This window comes from Panthera onca, chromosome A1, assembly GCF_046562875.1.
Source record: "Panthera onca isolate mPanOnc1 chromosome A1, mPanOnc1 haplotype 2, whole genome shotgun sequence".
NCBI classification, from domain to species: Eukaryota; Metazoa; Chordata; class Mammalia; order Carnivora; family Felidae; genus Panthera; species Panthera onca.
In genome coordinates this window covers 39,391,898-39,410,050 of record NC_138339.1, presented here as the reverse complement: position 1 = coordinate 39,410,050, position 18,153 = coordinate 39,391,898, and the positions used below count along the sequence as shown (strand labels likewise).

General features: G+C 38.3%; 1 protein-coding gene across 1 annotated transcript in view; it reads right to left on the bottom strand.

Moving 5' to 3' along the window:
- Positions 1-18,153, bottom strand: part of ITGA2 (integrin subunit alpha 2) — a 108,499-nt gene that overhangs the window by 66,246 nt on the left and 24,100 nt on the right. The window contains exons 2-3 of the mRNA XM_060634588.3: positions 15,218-15,335; positions 658-767 (exon numbers count right to left, since the gene is read on the bottom strand). Coding sequence (XP_060490571.3) covers positions 658-767; positions 15,218-15,335 — 228 coding nt within the window. The remainder of the gene's footprint in view (positions 1-657; positions 768-15,217; positions 15,336-18,153) is intronic.

The window sequence follows — 18,153 nt, the reverse complement described above, 5'->3', positions numbered from 1 at the left end:
TCAGAACTCTAAAAGTCGTCAGTGCTGGGTTTTTTTGGCATGATTAAATTGAGTAATTTTTTCGATGCACCAGGAAATATTGCATGGAAATACGACTTATTTAGCTTTTTAGTCTTGCACCTTTAATAACTTTATGCATTAATAGAAAGCCTCTGAGATATGGATAATTAAAACAGCAATTCCAAACACAAAGGATCCAAAATGATGACTTTTTTTTTTTCTTTTAGAATGCAATTACATAGTCAAGACCAGAAACAGAGTATTTCTCCTTACTTCTAAATGCAACCCTGGTACTGACAGGTGTATATTTAATAATTTGTTTTGAGGAGGGAGAGAGGTATGGATAAACTTAGATTTCTGTAAGGAATCATCAAAACAATCTTAAACATTAATGGAAAGTGGTCCACAGTCTAGGGCTAGATGGTCCACGAGGCACACATTTCCCATGCATCTTGTTAAATCAGGTCTTCAATCTGCATTGAAAGACTGGATGCAATTGGACCTCATATGACTAAAGATACAAAGGTAAAAAAAAAAAAGCTGTCTCTATTTCTTTAAGACAGAATTATGATTGATTTTGTTATTGTTTTTTAGTTAGGTTTATAACAAATGAGATCTTGTTATTTGTAAAAAATCATATTTCTAATTACCACTTACTTTGCAGATTCAGTTTTTCACATGTAGCAGTGGACAGATCAACAGGACATTTATACACGTCTCCCATTCGGTTCTCAGGAAAACCACTCCAAGGTGAACCAACCAGTAACCTAGAAATAGGAATTTTTTTTCATTAAATATAAAATGTTAGCTATAGTTTCTTAAAGATTAAAACTGACCACTAAACAATGAAAAAACCCACATTTAATTTCAATTTTTAATAAGAAAATAGTAATTCATATTTGTTCAGCTATAACCAGTTCTTTTTCCTTTCCTCTTAGCTGGTCCAAATTCTTAAATGATTTTAATATTTTTTAAATGATTTTAAATTTTTATTATTTTTTTTATTTTAGAGAGAGAGGGAGTATGAGTGGGGGAGAAGGGCAGAGATAGAGAGAGAGAGAGAGAGAGAGAGAGAAAGAGAGAATCTTAAGCAGGCTCCATGCTAAGCCCTGAGCACAGGGCTCAACCCCACGACCCTGGGATCATGACCTGAGCTGAAACCAAGAGCTGGATGCTCAACTGACTGAGCCACCCAGACGCCCCTGCTGATCCTGATTCTTGATGAATATGGGAAATACATTAGAGAAATATAATGCAGGCCACAAATGTGATCTGCATATGTAATTTTAAATTTTCTACTAGCTACATTAATACAATAAAAAGCAAAGGCGAATTAACTTAAATAATATATTTTCTCTAACATGATATACAATCATTATAAAAATCATTAATGAGATATTTGACATTCTTTTTTCCATACTAAGTCTTTGAAATTCAGTGTTCAGATGTTAATTTACATAGGGAGCAAATGAATTATCTAAGTGGTTTTACTGTTTATTGTCTATATAAGGGGATCCTTAGCAAAAACACAGAGCAAATATACTATGGAGCTCTCCTTCCATGTTAACACATCAGTAGCCAGAATGCAGGAAGCAGAGTTTAGAGACTGGTGCTTACATCCTTCTTTGGTTAGTTTTATTTCCTACAGAGCTTCTCCAACTAGAGACTATTTCCCTGTGGAACCATTCATCTAACATTTCTGGTCATAGAAGAATAGACAGAAAGAGTCCATGCAAACAGTCTGATCTTTAGAATCTGTAGTAGGTTAATTACTCAGCATCATCCAGTTACTAAGAAAGCACATTTGATTCAATGTTTTTTCCTTGTCAAAGTTGGGAAAGATGAGATGAAACTTAAATTCTTTCATGAGCCTTCTGCATAAATGTTTTAGCATTATTGATTAAATAACATGTGCCTCACACTAAGTGCCACAATGAGTACAGAAAGACGGTGTGCTTCTAATCTACTAAATCCAGTAAAGCTGTTTAAAATACATGCCAAGGAAAACAATAACAGTACAAATGAACAGAAATATATAAATAGGCTTCCCTCTGGAACAAACATTAAGATGGTCAGAGGATACAAAAATGAACACCAGAGGTTGAAGGTGTCAGTCATTATTCTCAGCAGAGGGAAGAGTATGAATACAGAGGAAAGAGGAAAATACAGATTATTTTGAAAGACAGTTAATGATTCACATAGCTAGTGAGAGCCAAGTGTAACTGATTCTGAAGCCCAAGCTCTTAACCCTTAGGTTATTCTCCTTCCTCTTAGCTACAAGAAGGCCTGGCATAGGGCCCAGATTGGGAAAGCTATCTGAACAAATGGGTTGGGTTCCAGAATAATCAAGGAATAGAAACTGGAAATGATGGTCAAGCCATACCTACTGTGATGGGGGTGTGGCTGTGTGGCGTATAAGGAGGCTGTGGACAGGAAGGACACCAGCCAAGGTCATCTGGTAAGCACACATCCACACTGTAGGCCCAGGCTGTACTGTTCATAATATAGGGAAGGGCAGAGTATGTTCAAATAGTACTAAATTGTGGCAATTCAGGTGACTTGTACTGTGCACATTTTCCATCCATCCTCACCAGCCCAAGAGAAACACACTGCAGAATAAAAGTTAAGTGTTTCTCATCTAACATTTAACCATCCTGTTCTTCAGAGCCTTTGGCAGTAAAGCACCATCAGCTACCTTTTTCTCAATGAGAAAGCTCAAAAGGCTACGTGCTTTCTCCTATTGCCTCAGTGTTCCCCGGATACTCTCCCCTTCACTTCCTCCAGCCTCATCAAAGAATTCAGGATTTGATAATCTCACACTCAGGAAGGGTTATGACATCTCCACTACTGTTGTGAGGGCCGTGGTCTCCTACGTTAATCAGATGGGAAGAAGAGAGAGAAAGAAGTATCTGTACAATTGTGTGCCTCTTAACAAAAAGGACGTGAAGGTACTTGAAATTCTCTCAAAGAATATACATAGATCTCTGGCAGTATTATGCCGTTATTAGACTCTTAACACAAAACAATAGAAAACAGTGGAAAAACAGATCATTCCAGTGACCGGTAAAGAACAAGGGTGTCCTTATCATATATGACTCATTTTTTAAATATGGTGAACCACATTAGTAAGACACCCATAGGTCATGCTAGCGACTGCAGAGAATGTTTCATAGAGCATTGCTAACTCCTTGTTGGCAACATTTCCAGTAGACTCTCCTCCTTGCTTTCACCCGGAGGCCTCAGTGAAATTCTGATTCCTGACAATTCATCCTCATAAGGAAAGGCTATGACATCACTAGTGGCTGCTCCAAAGGAATTGTGACATTCTTATATTAATCAGACAGGAAGATGAGGAGGCTGGCATATTTATTTATAAAATCTTATGTAATCAGCTGTAACAGGAAGAAACATGCCAGGAGAGAATGTTACAAATGTGAAGAATAGGATAGGTTAGTGAGTAAATCCTGCTGAAGTAAGGCAAAGCTTCTTTGAAGTAATGGACTTAACTTAATCACAACCAGACAAAAGAGCTGCATGAACAGTCGTGTGTGCTGATTCTGAAAACAAAACAAAATCCCAAGACATAAACTCTTTTCTCCTGCAGTGAAACTGGGAATTCTTCCAAGATGACTTAAAATAACACTTACTGTTCAATTATCTTGTGGGGAAATAGTGATTATGTAGAGTTCCAAAACATAGCCAATTTGCCCACCTCCAGTGGAATTCAAAATACTTTGTTTAGTTAGTAAACAGTATTTATGGTGGTGTAGGTAGTTTTAAACCCACAATCCAGGGGCTGTTATAAATATCTTCCTTTGGTCCGTGAGTCTATAAACTCTCCAAGTGTTCCTTTAATACTAGCGATTTTTCTAGAGATTATTGACAGAGGTGTACTTAAAATAGTAGGGCAAAACAAGTTTTATTTGATGCTACAGATGTTTATTGCGATCCTGCCAGGCTGAAATTTTGCACCACACCTGGGGGTACCATTTCCATATAAATAGTGTGCCCTGGCCTTGTTAAGTATGCATCCTGTGAGGTTGTACATGGTGGCCAGACCTACTATGTGCCAGACTCGATTCTAGGCACTAGGGATACATCAGTGAATAAGTCAGTCAAAAATTACTGGTCTTGTGGAACTTACATTCTAGTGGGAAAAGATAGGCAACTTTAATAATAAAACATATCATGATGGTGATCAGTGCTCTGTGGGAAGAATGAGCAGGAGAGTTAGGAGTACAGTAGGATTCTCACACAGAGTCATGACACTGAGGCTTTTCTTTCCAGGAAGCAACTTTATTCGTGCCAGCACTGCTCAGTTGGGTTTGTACCAGAAGAACTGCACCCCGAATGCCACGTGGTGTAGTTTTTTATACATTTTCTATTTCTTTGTCTCCATATATGGTAACACACAAACAGTCTGATTAAGTGGTCTCACGTTACAAAGTTGTGAGGGATGTTGTCACGTACACATATAGACAGGTTGTCTTGAGGTTTTTTTGTTTTTTGTTTTCTCCTTGGGGAGGGGACCCTCCCACACGGGTGGGGATGGAAGGTGTTGTAATCTTTATTAGAATGGTCAGGGAGGCCTCACTGAGAAAGTGTCATTTAAGCAAAGACTTGAAGGAGGTAAAGAAGCAAGCCATAAAATTCTGGAGGAAAAATAATCCAGGCTGTGGGAACAACAAATGCAAAGGCCCTGTGGCTGGACTGCAGTGATAAGGAGGAATGTGGGAGGAGATGTAGTCAGATGGGTCACAGGACCAGATCCCATAAGACTGGTATGAAATTGTAAGAACTTGGCTTTGCCTCTGAGTGACATGAGAAAGCCACTGGAGAGTTTTCAGCACAGTAGTGATATGATCTGACATATTTTAGAAGGGTTTTGAAGGCTGCTCTGTTGAGAATGATTGCCCTGGGGTAAAGGTGAAGCAAGTGAAGCATTTTGGAAGCAAATGCAAAATCCAGGCGAGAGGAGATGAGGGGCTCCCACAGGGCTCATGAGAAGTGATCTTATTTTAGATATATTTTGAAGGTAGGGCCAGTAGGATTTCTTGAGGTTAGTTTTTAACACACACACACACACACACACACACACACACACACACACACACACACACACACACTTTCACCCCCCCCCCCCCCACACACACACACACTCACCCCACACACAAATAATCAAGGATGATTCTGGGTTTCTCTGCTAAGAAACTAAAAGGAACCAATTAGTCATGATTAGATAAGGGGGCTACTATCAGTAGAGCAAGATTTTGAGATAAGGTGAGCTTAAGAGTTCAGTATGAGGTATTTTAAGTTTGAGATGTCTATCAGACATCCAAGGGGGATATTTACTTAGGATTAGAAGCCTATTGTATACAATATATTAATGTAAGAAATTTCAAAGTCTATGAATACACAGTATATAAACATAAATATTATTCCATACGTGGTTTAGTTTTAAGCCACTGACAACACAAGGGGTCTGGTGAGTTCTATATAGCTAGTTGCTTCTTGCTTGTAATGCAAAAGGAGTTTTATGATGGAAAGGGGAAGACTTCAAATCTCTAGGAAGGAGGAAGACAGGTAAAGAGAGCTCATTTTTAGCTCCTGGCTGGGAAATGCTGTTGTTATAAATTTAATAGTTAAACCCTTTGGCATGTGTTAAAAGGAAATTTTAGTTTCTAAACTTTATTATGCTACTTCAGACTCCGTTGGCTGCCAGATTGCTTCCTTAAATAGTGGGATGGCTAAACCCTCAAGGTCTCTCAGTTCCCTAAGGTGAAGTCCACCAACCTCATTATTGCTAAAACATCTTAAGCCTATTCTGTTTCATAAGAAGCCTAGAAATTAGCTTTTGCACTGGAAACAAATGAGTCAATAAAAGCTGATTCTGTTACATTGACTCATCCAACATGAGGTTTTCCTAAAGTTAAAATCAAAAGCTGATATTTTCAATTTAAAGCCTTGTGATGACATAAATTCCACATTCTTGGAAGGAAAGGAATGGTCTTAAGACCACCATATTTTTATAAATCAAAGCCCATGAGATAGTACCTTTCAAACAAGGTTCTTTGGCAGATGGTTGTTTTATGAATGAGAAAATTTGGAAAAGCAACATTTATGAACTGCTTTACAGTTTATAAAGTACGTTTTATGTACATTGTCTCCTTTGATGCTTGTAAATTCCCAGAGAAGTCAAGTGTTACAACTATTCCTGTTTTCCTATGAAAAACCAAGTCTCAGTGTCTACTTGGCAACAAAGTCTAGAGCTGCACCTGTGTGCTTTCATTCCAAACCCCTGATTCTTTCTATCATAGTAAGTTCTGTTTAGAAGTCTCCCAGAGAAGAGATACTCATTGTCTGCCCATCCTATTGGCTATAAACAAATTAACAAACAGTTCCAACCTGTGCCACTTAGTATTCCCTAAATCCCTTGTCAGATGGAGCTAGACTGATGGAAAAGTTTCAGACAACTGGCCACCAGGAAGGTGCGCATGTGTAAGCCCCATTCACCTTTGTAAATGAACTTTGTTCCAGGAACAGACATTCAGGCATTAACATAGAGGAAAGCTTTAAATTATGAGCCAAGCTAGTGAGGCGTGGAGAATTTTCCCAGATCACTGCAGGTCTCCAGATATTTGAGAGCAGCAGATCCAACCCCTGTGCAAGTCACAAAAGATGGGTGTGTATGTGTGTTTGTTTGTAGGTATATGCACAAATTTGTGTCCAGAGTGGGGGAAGGGAGAAGCAAGTCAGAGCAGGGATATTTAAAATGGCTTTTCTAGGGGCGCCTGGGTGGCTCAGTTGGTTAAGCGGCCGACTTCTGCTCAGGTCATGATCTCGCAGTCCGTGAGTTCGAGCCCCGCGTCGGGCTCTGTGCTGACAGCTCAGAGCCTGGAGCCTGTTTCAGATTCTGTGTCTCCCTCTCTCTGACCCTCCCCCATTCATGCTCTGTCTCTCTCTGTCTCAAAAATAAATAAACGTTAAAAAAAAAAATTAAAAAAAATAAATAAAAAAAATAAAATGGCTTTTCTACTATAGATTTTTATTTATGATAAGTAACACCAACTATGGAAAAAGTCTAACCATAAAGATTATTTTAAAATGGAAAAGAAATGAATTATGGTATAACAAATATATGTAGATCAACACCAGGGTGGTCCGTGGGGTTCTAAAAGGTACTTGGTTCCCTATTTATTCTGCCCCTAGAGAAGGTCCTTGTTGACAAGAGACATGCCATTTTGCACATCCATATTAGTTGTGTTGAGTGATGGCTTAATTATATGGCAATACCATAATTATTTATAAAAACATTGACAATAAATTTTTAAACTTAAAAGTGTAAGACTATTACAGTCAGACTTCTTATGCCTTTCCAGAAACAAAAATTAGAGTAAGTCACAAGTTAGTGAAAATAACATGGAATGGAAGAACAAAAAGGAATATATATGTCATGGGTTTAAACTAAAAGCAAACCCTGTGAATAAACAAAGTAAGCATGTTAAATGGCCCTGCCAGGCTAACCTAATGGCAGGAGAATTTTATCTTTGGAAAAAGACATAAAGGATGATATTGGCTAATATTTAAAGGCCACAATGAAAGACAAAGACATGATTATTTTGGAAAAGGGATCAGAATAGCATTCTTGGCCAAGAAGAAGAAGAAATGGACTGAAGCTAATCCAATATGCATGGAAGTTAATTGATGACAGATGAGAAATGGTTGAGAAACAGGCAGTGGAGAGAGGTAGGGAAAAACTTGTTACTAAAAATCCTGATTTTCTTCCTACGTATTTTTACACAGTGCTGAGGAGAGTAACTCACATGTGCATAGTGGTTTAGTTTTTGTTTTTGTTTTGTGTTTTACAGTGGACATAATTTATTTTTTTTAAACAGTGGACATACTTTATGTTTTTTAAGGTTTTATTTTTTAAAGTTTATTTATTTATTTTGAGAAAGAGAGACAGTGCGAGCCGGGGGGGGGGGGGGGTGGGAGGCAGAGAGAGAGGGAGACAGAGAATCCCAAGCAGGCTCTGCACTGTCAGCATGGAGCCAGATGTGGGGCTCGAACTCACAGAACCATGAGATCATGATCTGTGCCGAAACCAAGAGTCAGACGCTTAGCCAACTGAGCCACTCAGGAGCCCCAAGGTTTTATTTTGAGTCCAGTTAGTTAACATACAATGTAATATTAGTTTTAGGTGTACAATACAGTGATTCCACATTTCCATACAACACCTGGTGCTCATTGCAAAAAGTGCACTCCTTCATCACTCTACTTAACCACATCCTCCACCCACCTCCCCTCTGATAACCATCAGTTTGTTCTCTATAGTTAAGACTAGTTCTCTCTCTCTCTTTCCCCCTTTGTTTAGTTTCTTAAATTCCTCAAAGGGTAGAATCTTATGGTATTTGCCTTTCTCTGAGTTATTTCACTTAGCATTGCACTCCATCCATGTTGTTATAAATGGCAAGGTTTCATTCTTTCTGTGACTGAATACTATTCCATTGTGTTTACATACCACATCTTCTTTACACATTCATCAATAGATGGACACTTGGGCTGCTTCTATATCATGGCTATTGTAAATAATGCTGCAATAAACATAGGGTGCATACATCCCTTTGAATTTGTGTTTTTGTATTATTTGGGTAAATACTCAAAGTAGTGTGATTGCTGGATCATAGGGTAGTTGTATTTTTAACTTTTTGAGGAATCTCTATACTGTTTTCCACAATGGCTGTACCAGTTTTCATTCCCACCAGCGGTGTAAGAGAGTTCCCCTTTCTCCACATCCTTGCCAACATCTGTTGTTTCTTGTGTTGTTGATTTTAGCTATTCTGACAGGTTTGAGGTAGTATCTCATTGTAGTTTTGATTTGCATTTCCCTGATGGTAAGTGACGATGAACATCGTCTCATGTGTATGTTGCCATCTGTATGTCTTTGGGGGAATTGTCTGTTCATGTCTTATGTACATTTTTTAGTTGACTTGTTTTTTGAGTGTTGAGTTTTATAAATTATTTCTATATTTTGCAAACAAACCCTTTATGGAATATGTCATTTGCAAATATCTTTCCCCATTCCATAGGTTACCTTTTAGTTTTGTTTTTTGTTTTTTATTGTTTCCTTCACTATGCAGAAGCTTTTTATTTTGATAAATCCCAATAGTTTATTTTTGATTTTGTTTCTCTGGCCTCAGGAGACATATCTATAAAGATGTTACTATGGCTGATGTCAAGAAGTTACTGTGTGTGTTCTCTTCACACATTCTTATGGCTTCAGGCCTTGAATTTAGGTCTTTAATCCACTTTGAATTTATTTTTGTGTATGGGGTAAGAAAGTTTCTTTCTTTTGCATGCTGCTGTCCAGTTTTCCAAACACCATTTATTGAAGAGACTATCTTTTTCCTGCTTTATTGAAGATTAATTGACCATATAGTTGTGGGTTTATTTCTGGGTTTTCTTTTCTGTTCCATTGATCTACATGTCTATTTTTATGCCAGTACCATACTGTTTTGATTACTACAGCTTTGTAATATAACTTAAAGTCTGGAATTATGATGCCTCCAGCTTTGCTTTTCTTTTTTAAGATTGTTTTGGCTATTTGAGGTCTTTGTGGTTCCATACAAATTTTAGGATTTTTTGTTCTGTGAAAAATGCTATTGGTATTCTGATAGGTATTGCATTAAATGTGTAGATTGCTTTGGGAAGTATAGACATTTTAACAATATTCTTCCAATCCATGAGAATGGAATGCCATACCATTTCGTTTTCATTTTCAACTTACTTTATCATTGTTTTATAATTTTCAGAGTATAGGTCTTTTACCTCTTTGGTTGGTTTATTCCTACAGTGGTTTATTTTTTGAAGTACTTCACTTTTTTTTTAAACTAACATATAGGTTTTATTTCACCAGTGAAGTGCTTTACTTTTATTCTCTCACGAGGTGCTCAAAACATTCTGGTTTGGTAGGGATGGCCCTCTCTTTGTGCTCCAGAGAGGGCATGTGACTTTTTCAAAGTCAGCCAGCTAGTGGTGGGGAAGCTGAGGGTAAAACCCTTGCGCTCTGGCTCCTGACTTATATGGAAAAGCCTTGTGGATGAGAGAATGAAAAGATAGGTGGTAACTGTCATCTCTATTCAGGCAACACATTCTGTAACAGAAATTTTAATTCAAAGTACTAAATGAAGTTCATCTTTCTTTATCAAGTTTATTTGACAATTATAATTAAATAATTTTTTATAAATGCTGATTACCTCCTGCCACTCTCCTCCTTACATACTTACAAAAATATGTACGCTTGGAACATCTTATCTCTGCTTTGCATTACTACCATATGCACATTACTTCTTAGCTCTGTAGTCTCAGGCAAACTACCTAGTCTTTCTAAGCCCCAGTCCCCTCATTTGTAAATGGAGTAATAATTTTACAAATCTTTCAGAGCGACTGTATTATGTGTCTGGCAAAGAAAGAGTACTCAGTACTTTTCAATACTGTAAATACCAGTAAATACCAAGTACTGTTATTACCAACATACATACAGCATAATCTTTGATATCTGTTATAGAATTGAATGTTTCTTATTACTTATCTGAAATCCTCTTCCATATGTCTTATACACAAGTATTATCCATGTACTTATAACACACATAGAGCTTTATTAATATTTTTCTTAATTATAATGTTAGAACTATAATATAAGTTCATTCATAAAAAATGGAGTTTTTTATTGGCCATGGCACATGTTCATTATATTTCTCTTCTTAAGGAACAAGCACGTACTAGTCCTTGCTGACACAAGAGAATACATCTCTCCCACTGGAAATACCCCCTCGTTCCCAGACAGTTCTCGTTACACAAATGGCTGTAGGGTTCTAAGATTTTTGAGTCATAAAATGAGCTCAGACTGTTCATGCGACAGGCCTTCAGATTAGACAAACAGAGACAGTGCATATCACCACAAGCTTCCAGGAAATGATTTTAAACATATCTCAATCCTTTGTATAATTGCTTCTGATAAAAATTGCATCATCCACATTTAAACATCCTGTGTGTATGATGAGGGCCTCAATGTGCCACTGAAGGGACAGCAGACCACGGCTTTACTTCCAGACACAGGGGTGCTCCCTTGCTCTGCTTGGGAGGTAATCTTGCTTGTCAAACGATCCAGCCTTTTTGAGACTGTTCAAAAAGCTCTAGAATTTTCAAAGCTACATGACCACTATTTCTAGAGAAAAAGCCACAGTGTAGTAAAAGTATAATAAATAAAACTAGAAAAGCATCAAGACCATTTTGTTAAGATCTTGTACATCCCAATGTAAAATATGCCTATAAATTCCTAGGAACATGAGCCATGTGGAAGCTGAGGTTGTATTTGAAAAACAAGGAGTGTGATTCAAGAAAACTCAGACTAGAGCCTTATGTGAGTTGTCAGAAGGAAGGCAAGGGCTGAGAGACAGAGATGGGGCTCAACAATACAGACTGTAAAGAAAGTCAAGGAAAGAGGAGGAGAAACTACGCAAACAGCAGCTTCAGAACAAGCAGTAAGAGAGTAAAGAAAATAAAGGGATGTATGTGTGTATGTGTGTGTGTTTTGTGTGTATGTGTGTTATATAAGTCTAGGAGAAAAAGACTCCCAGTTATTAAAGGAATTCACAGTAATCCCACTTTCTGTGCCCAAAGTTAACTTGACTAGTATCAGGAGGCAAGTTAATATTTAAACAGTCCTTTCCACATCTGCTACTTCCATAATGTCTGTGCAGTTGTCATAAATTAGGAGTGGAGAAGGGCACTGTGCCAATCGTCAAAACAAATAGGCAATTCTGGATTCCAAGTTTCGTATTATTTTCCTTGAGCCTGAGTGCTGTGAGGGCGCTGGTCCTAACCATGGCCACTCGGGCACTAGAGTGGGAAACACCACCACATGGATCCTGTGACAGCCCTGCCCCCTGTGACAGGCTGATGAGAGAGAGGCCAGGAGCAAATCTTGCCCTCAAGTGTCTCAGGCTTCGGGAGGAGAAAACGAGCTCTTAATAGTAAGTTAACACTATCAGTGGCACTGAAAGAACACCAACATTATTAACCATACGGGGTTGGCCCTTATTACGTCTCTGGCATTACTCATGGCTGCCCGCTCTGCATATCAGTCTTTCTCCATGGCTCTACTCCACACTCCTTAAAGGTAATTCTGATGTTCTCTACTTGGCACTTCACGCAGTGTCCAGCCTGTGGTGGATTAGCAGATCATGTCCACTACTTGGCCTCTTCTGCTTCTCTGCTTCAACAAGAACGGAACAGTGGAAGGACAGACTGGCATGCCAGGCCAGCTTTTGTTCTCTTTCCTTCCAGCTTTGCACTACAACGGGGTTGAGTTTCTCAGGTAATACAGGCACTCTCCCTTCTTTTCTTTTTGTGCACTGGGATACGCTCTTACCAGCCGGTTTCAGACAGGCTTGAGGGAAGTAAGGTCTTGATAAGCCTACCGTTACTTATTCCCAAAAAGCTCTACACTGGAGTTAAAAGCACCAGCTGAGCCAATAATAGAGTGGTGCCTTGTTTCCCAATAGCCATTGTCCTGTGTTTATATATATCTCAGGAATGTCATGAGAAGGCCATGGTAGGATTGAGGAATGTTTAGTGTCTTTGGTCTGGACATAACCCTATCAGCACCAGAATCTCACCATAAGTTGCTAATACACTTGTCTTTTAACAATGTTTTGTATGCTCAGAGAGAATCGTGGAGGGAGAAAGGGGGTATGGCTGCTTCTCACTTTCCCAGGACTCTGCCTGCTAGATTCCTGTCAACATTTTTTCCCTGTTGGTCTTGTTCAGCTTCCAACCTGTAGTGGGCCAGTGGTTGAGTTACCTTCCAATCCTTCATAAGCTTATTGTCTCTAATAGCATCTACTGCTGATAGTGTCTCTTTCTCTCAGATTTGTCTTGTCCCAGAAAAACTTTCACTTAAAAAGAACAACCTCAAGCTTGATGGCAGATTGTCCTCAGCAAGGTCATACTTATGAAGCAGAACATCAGAGTCCCCCCGAAGGTCTCGTTCAGTTCAGACCTAAGTCAAATTACTATGGTTCACTTTGTAGAGTACCTAAAGTGAATAATTTGGAAGTGGGACTTTCATTCAGTCATTCAGCAAACAATTATTGATCCCCTACTTGGTGCCAAATAGCACTCTGGGTTCCGAACACGCCATTGAACAAAAACAATGTGCCTATACTCAGAGACAGGGCAGAAGAGAGACAATGGGAGTATAAACATGTAAAGGTGATTTCAGAGAGCAATAACTACTGTACAGAAAAGAAATCTGCATGGAAGGTGGGAGAGTGGCTGGGAGGTGAGCTGAAGTGCTCATGTATGTAGTCGTGCTCTGAAAGGTCTCTATAAAGAGGAGACATTTGAGTGGAGATTGAAAAATGAGAACCCACCAGCCAAGTGAAGATCTTGGGAAGACTGATCCTTCCAGGAAAAAAGCATGGGCAGAAGCTTTGAAGCAGTGATGAGCTTAGTGTGTTCAAGGGACAGACAAAGGACAGAATTCATAGGGCTTAAGGGTGAGGGGGTAAAACGTGAGACAGGACAGGCAGCCTGAGACCAGGTCAAGGAAGATCCTTTAAGGAATTTTAATGTCATCTGATTGGCAATAGGAAGCCACAGAGGGTTTTAATATTGGCAGTGACATTATTTGAATCATGTACTTGACAGTTCACAAGGCTTCCCCGAGGGGGGAGAAGGGAAGCAGCAGGTGGGCTGAGAAGCAGTTGCCGCAGTACCCGCAAGGGCTCATGTTGGCTTTGAGAAAGGACTGCAGGGATGATGGGGGAAACCCATGGTCTGTTATCACATGTATTTTGGTTGTGGCATCAGTAGGACTGGTTAATGGATGAGATATGGGGTGGTGACAGAAAGAGAGGAGTCAGGATTTTTGGTCTCATCAGCTGGTGCAGACAATCAGATATTTGTTTATGTTTGATATGTCAAGCCTGGTATGTCTACTAGGCATTAATGTAGTGATGTTTGTTATGTGTGTCCGCAGCTCAGGGAAGAATCGGGGCTAGATATGTAAAATTGCGGGTCATCAGCAAATTCATCTGCCAGATTCCAAGGTCATACTATACCAACTATAACATCTGTCTAGCCTTTAACCACAGTATATGATTATCAAAGCATAATAAGATAACTGTTAGAGATGCGCTCTCATATCCCAAATGATAATAATTGCTACTCTTTGGGTTTTCAACCAGACCGTTATTATCCTTTGGGATGACTGACAAACTACAACATACGTTGCTTTCCAAGTCTCCTCATATTAGTTAATGCTTTTGTCCTGACTATTCATCTCCTCCCCTTAAGACCCCCTTAAGACTCATGATTCACTTCCTCCAAGATGTCTTTTGAGACAGTACCCTCTCGAGTGATAATTTCATTTTGTTTCCCTATCACACAAATAGGCATGCTCCAAAACGTGAATAATTTGGATTCTAAATGTTTCTTAGAATTCAATTTTTTGAGCATCGAACTTAAGCTCACACAGAAAAAAGATTATTAATGATAGCTCTTATTTGATAAGCCAAAAATAGCCATTCAGTCGTTGAAAAGAACTCTAAAGGATCCAGATTGGAAGATCCAGGGTAAGTCTGAAACCTTCTGCGGCAACAGGAAGATAAGGTTCTAATGGCAGGACTCTTGTGACCAGTGGATATCAAGACTGGCAAGGGAGGAGCTAAAGTTCTTCTACCTAAAGACAACTTTCAGAATCGTCTAATTTCCCCTGCATTGATTTTCATTATTTTAAAGGGAAACTTAAACCAGCAATGGGGGGGGGGGCATATATTTCCATATCCTTGAAGGTAGTTGATATAAATGTAACCATGGTTTAAATGTAACCATTACACAGCATTAAAAATTGGGAGCACTTTTAGGCAAAAATGAACAATGCAAATGCACTAGAGAAAGGGAACTGCTATGATGAATTTACTATGGAATAGTTAGGGGAAGTTTTCTATCTAGGTTTTTAAAAAGTACCATTACACCATCTCATTAATTATCAATCTGAAAGTTATCATCTCTCAAGGAAAGATCCTTCATTTAAGGATATTTGAAGATATCCATTAATAATATATTCATGTACCAATTTGAACAAGCAATTGGAGCCAAACATTAAATTTATTTAGTATTTGTATTGAAACCATAGAGAGAATATTCTTACCAGTTGCCTTTTGGATTTACAAACTGTTGCAGAGCATAGCCAAACTGTTCACTTGAAGGACCGGAAAATATCTTTGCTTCTAGGAGACCAACATTGTATGCCATACAATTTAAAATGCCTATTAAGAAAAATGAAAACATAGTCCATATTTACAATTTGTGAATATAGTTTTGTAATACAATTCTCAAAGACCACTTAAAAAAACTTGTTTTATGTAATAATCGTTTTCCTTATTAGTGTTTACCAAGAACACTATTAGTGTTTACCAGTACTTATTTGGGGTTCTGATACCATGCTAAAAAAATTTTAATGTTTTATTTATTTTTGAGAGACAGAGAAAGAGACAGAGCATGATCAGGGAGGGGAGAGAGAGTGGGAGAGCCAGAATCCAAAGCAGGCTCCAGGCTGTCAGCACAGAGCCTGCCGTGGGGCTCGAACTCATGAGCTGTGAGATCATGACCTGAGCTGAAGTTGGATGCTTAACTGACTGAGCCACCCAGGTGCTACCCATGCTAAATACTTTATATACATGATTAAGTACCCCATTCATCCTCATGGCAACCCTAGAATATGATTGTTAATATTATATTTGTTTTGCAGGAATTTCTAAGGTTCCTGAAGAGAAGTGTGTCTCACACGTGGAAAGAAATAAGGGTGAGGGCAGGATTTGAACACAGGGCTGTCTGATTCAACAGTTTGAATTCTTAAACCACATATCACCTCTAGGGACTTTTAAATAACTCTAAGCTGTTCAAAGGGCTGAAGGCTATCTACTTTTTCTCTTGAATCCCCAAGAAGATTTTGACACGGACTTTGTATGAAATATCTGTTGGAAAAGCACTGCTGATTACCTCAGAGAAGGAGGAAAAATCACAGCCCCTTGAAAATTGTATCATTTTCTTTCATAAGAGATCATTTTTGAGGATGAAAATGTAGAGAATGGTGTCCTATCTCTTTTATTCCAGTGAGAACTGTCAAAAGTGGTTTTGGCTTTTGATGCTCCTTTCTGAATGCCCAAGAAACGATAATCATTTTCAAAAACAACAAAGACCCTGATAGGATAAAGCCTTGCTAGACTGTTTTTTTGAAAAACCTTGTTTGTGATGGAAAGGGAATGAGGGGAAAGAGCACGGTTGATAGCTGTCCGTCCTTCACTCTGAAGAGAGAAGGATGTGTGGATATTAACGCTGTCTGTGGGAAGGGGAGTATGCTTCATCCTGTTTGAGATCTGTTTATTTTTGCAGACACCGAAGGCAGAGTGGGCTCTTTAAAACTGACATCCAAGTTCTACTACTATGTGTTTTCATGAAAGAATATCCCACTTTCTGGACAGCATTGAAAGTACACAGTTTTCATCAATCTATTGTTTCAGCCACTGGAAGGTTGGAGGAAAAGGGCTTGCTATTCCACTGTGCCTGCGCAATCCTGAGAGCAGAGTGTGCCAAAGGAACTATGAGGTCAGTGATAAAACTTTGGGAACTTAAAGTAATTAACGTGCTTCTCTATGTGCCAAAGCCATTCTACCATCTCTTGTTCATTCAAGAGAGCTCAGCCTATTATTTCTTAAAAAGACAGTCTGTCAGGAAGAGGACAAATAATAATTTTGAAATGCTCTGCAGCAAAATCTACACAGCTCTACATTTGCAGATTTTCTCTTTAACATCTATTTCTCATATGCACCACTGCTCCTTTATATTTTTCAGGAAATACAATGCAAAAGAAAATAACATAGGAAACTAAGGAGGGAGCTGGAATAGACATAGAATACTGGGGTCTTCAATCAACAATCCTGGTGTTTATCTTCACCCTACTGTGCAGAATGCGATAAACACTATTTAAATATGTTACCAATGTTCTAACATACTAGTAGAAGCTTCAGGAAATGATATCAAATGTCTAATGCTGGAAAGACCACATATGACCATAATGACTCCTTTTAATTCATTAGACCTATTTGATTAGACTTCAGCAGATCAGGTAATGACATGAAATCATACTGGAATTCATTTTATCATTTAGCAGTTAAATTTCAATTTATGTATATATACACATATATACATATGTATACCTATATTTGTATATTAAATATACATATATGTACATACATACACACATATATAAAATATTGTTCAAAAACATAGATCATTCCATCTCTCTACTTAAAATACCCCAGTGTCTTTTATTAACTAATTAATTAATTCTCAAGTATAGTTAACACGTTATATTAGTTTCAGGTGTACAGTATAATGATTCAACAATTATACACATCACTCATTGCTCATCATGATAAGTATACTTTTAATCTTTTGTATCTAGTTCACCCATCCCCTTGCCCACGTTGCCTACCTCCCATTTGGCAGCCACCAGTTTGTTCTCTGTGTTTAGGAGTCTGTTTTTCTGTTTGTCTCTTTTTCTCTTTGTTTGTTTTGTTATTTCAATTCCACATATGAGCAAAATCATATGGTATTTGTCTTTCTCTGACTAATCTTTTTCACTTAGCATTATACCCTCTAGGTCCCTCCATGTTGTTTCAAATGGCAAGATTTCATTCTTTTTTATGGCTGAATAATATTCCACGGCAATATTTTACACACACACACACACACACACACACACACACCTTCTTTATCCATTCATCTACTGATGGGCACTTGGATGGCTTCCATATCTTGGCTATTGTAAATAATACTGCAGTAAACGTTGGGGTACATATGTCTTTTTAATTTAGTGTTTTTGTATTCTTTGGGTAAACACCAGTAGTGGAGTTACTGGATCATATGGCAACCATATTTTTAAGTTTTTGAGGAACCTCCATACTGTTTTCCACAGTGGCTGCACCAAATTACATTCCCACAAACAGTGCATGAGGGTTCCTTCTTCTCTACATCTATGCCAAGACTTGTTTTTACTTTTTTTTTTTTTTAATTTATTTACGC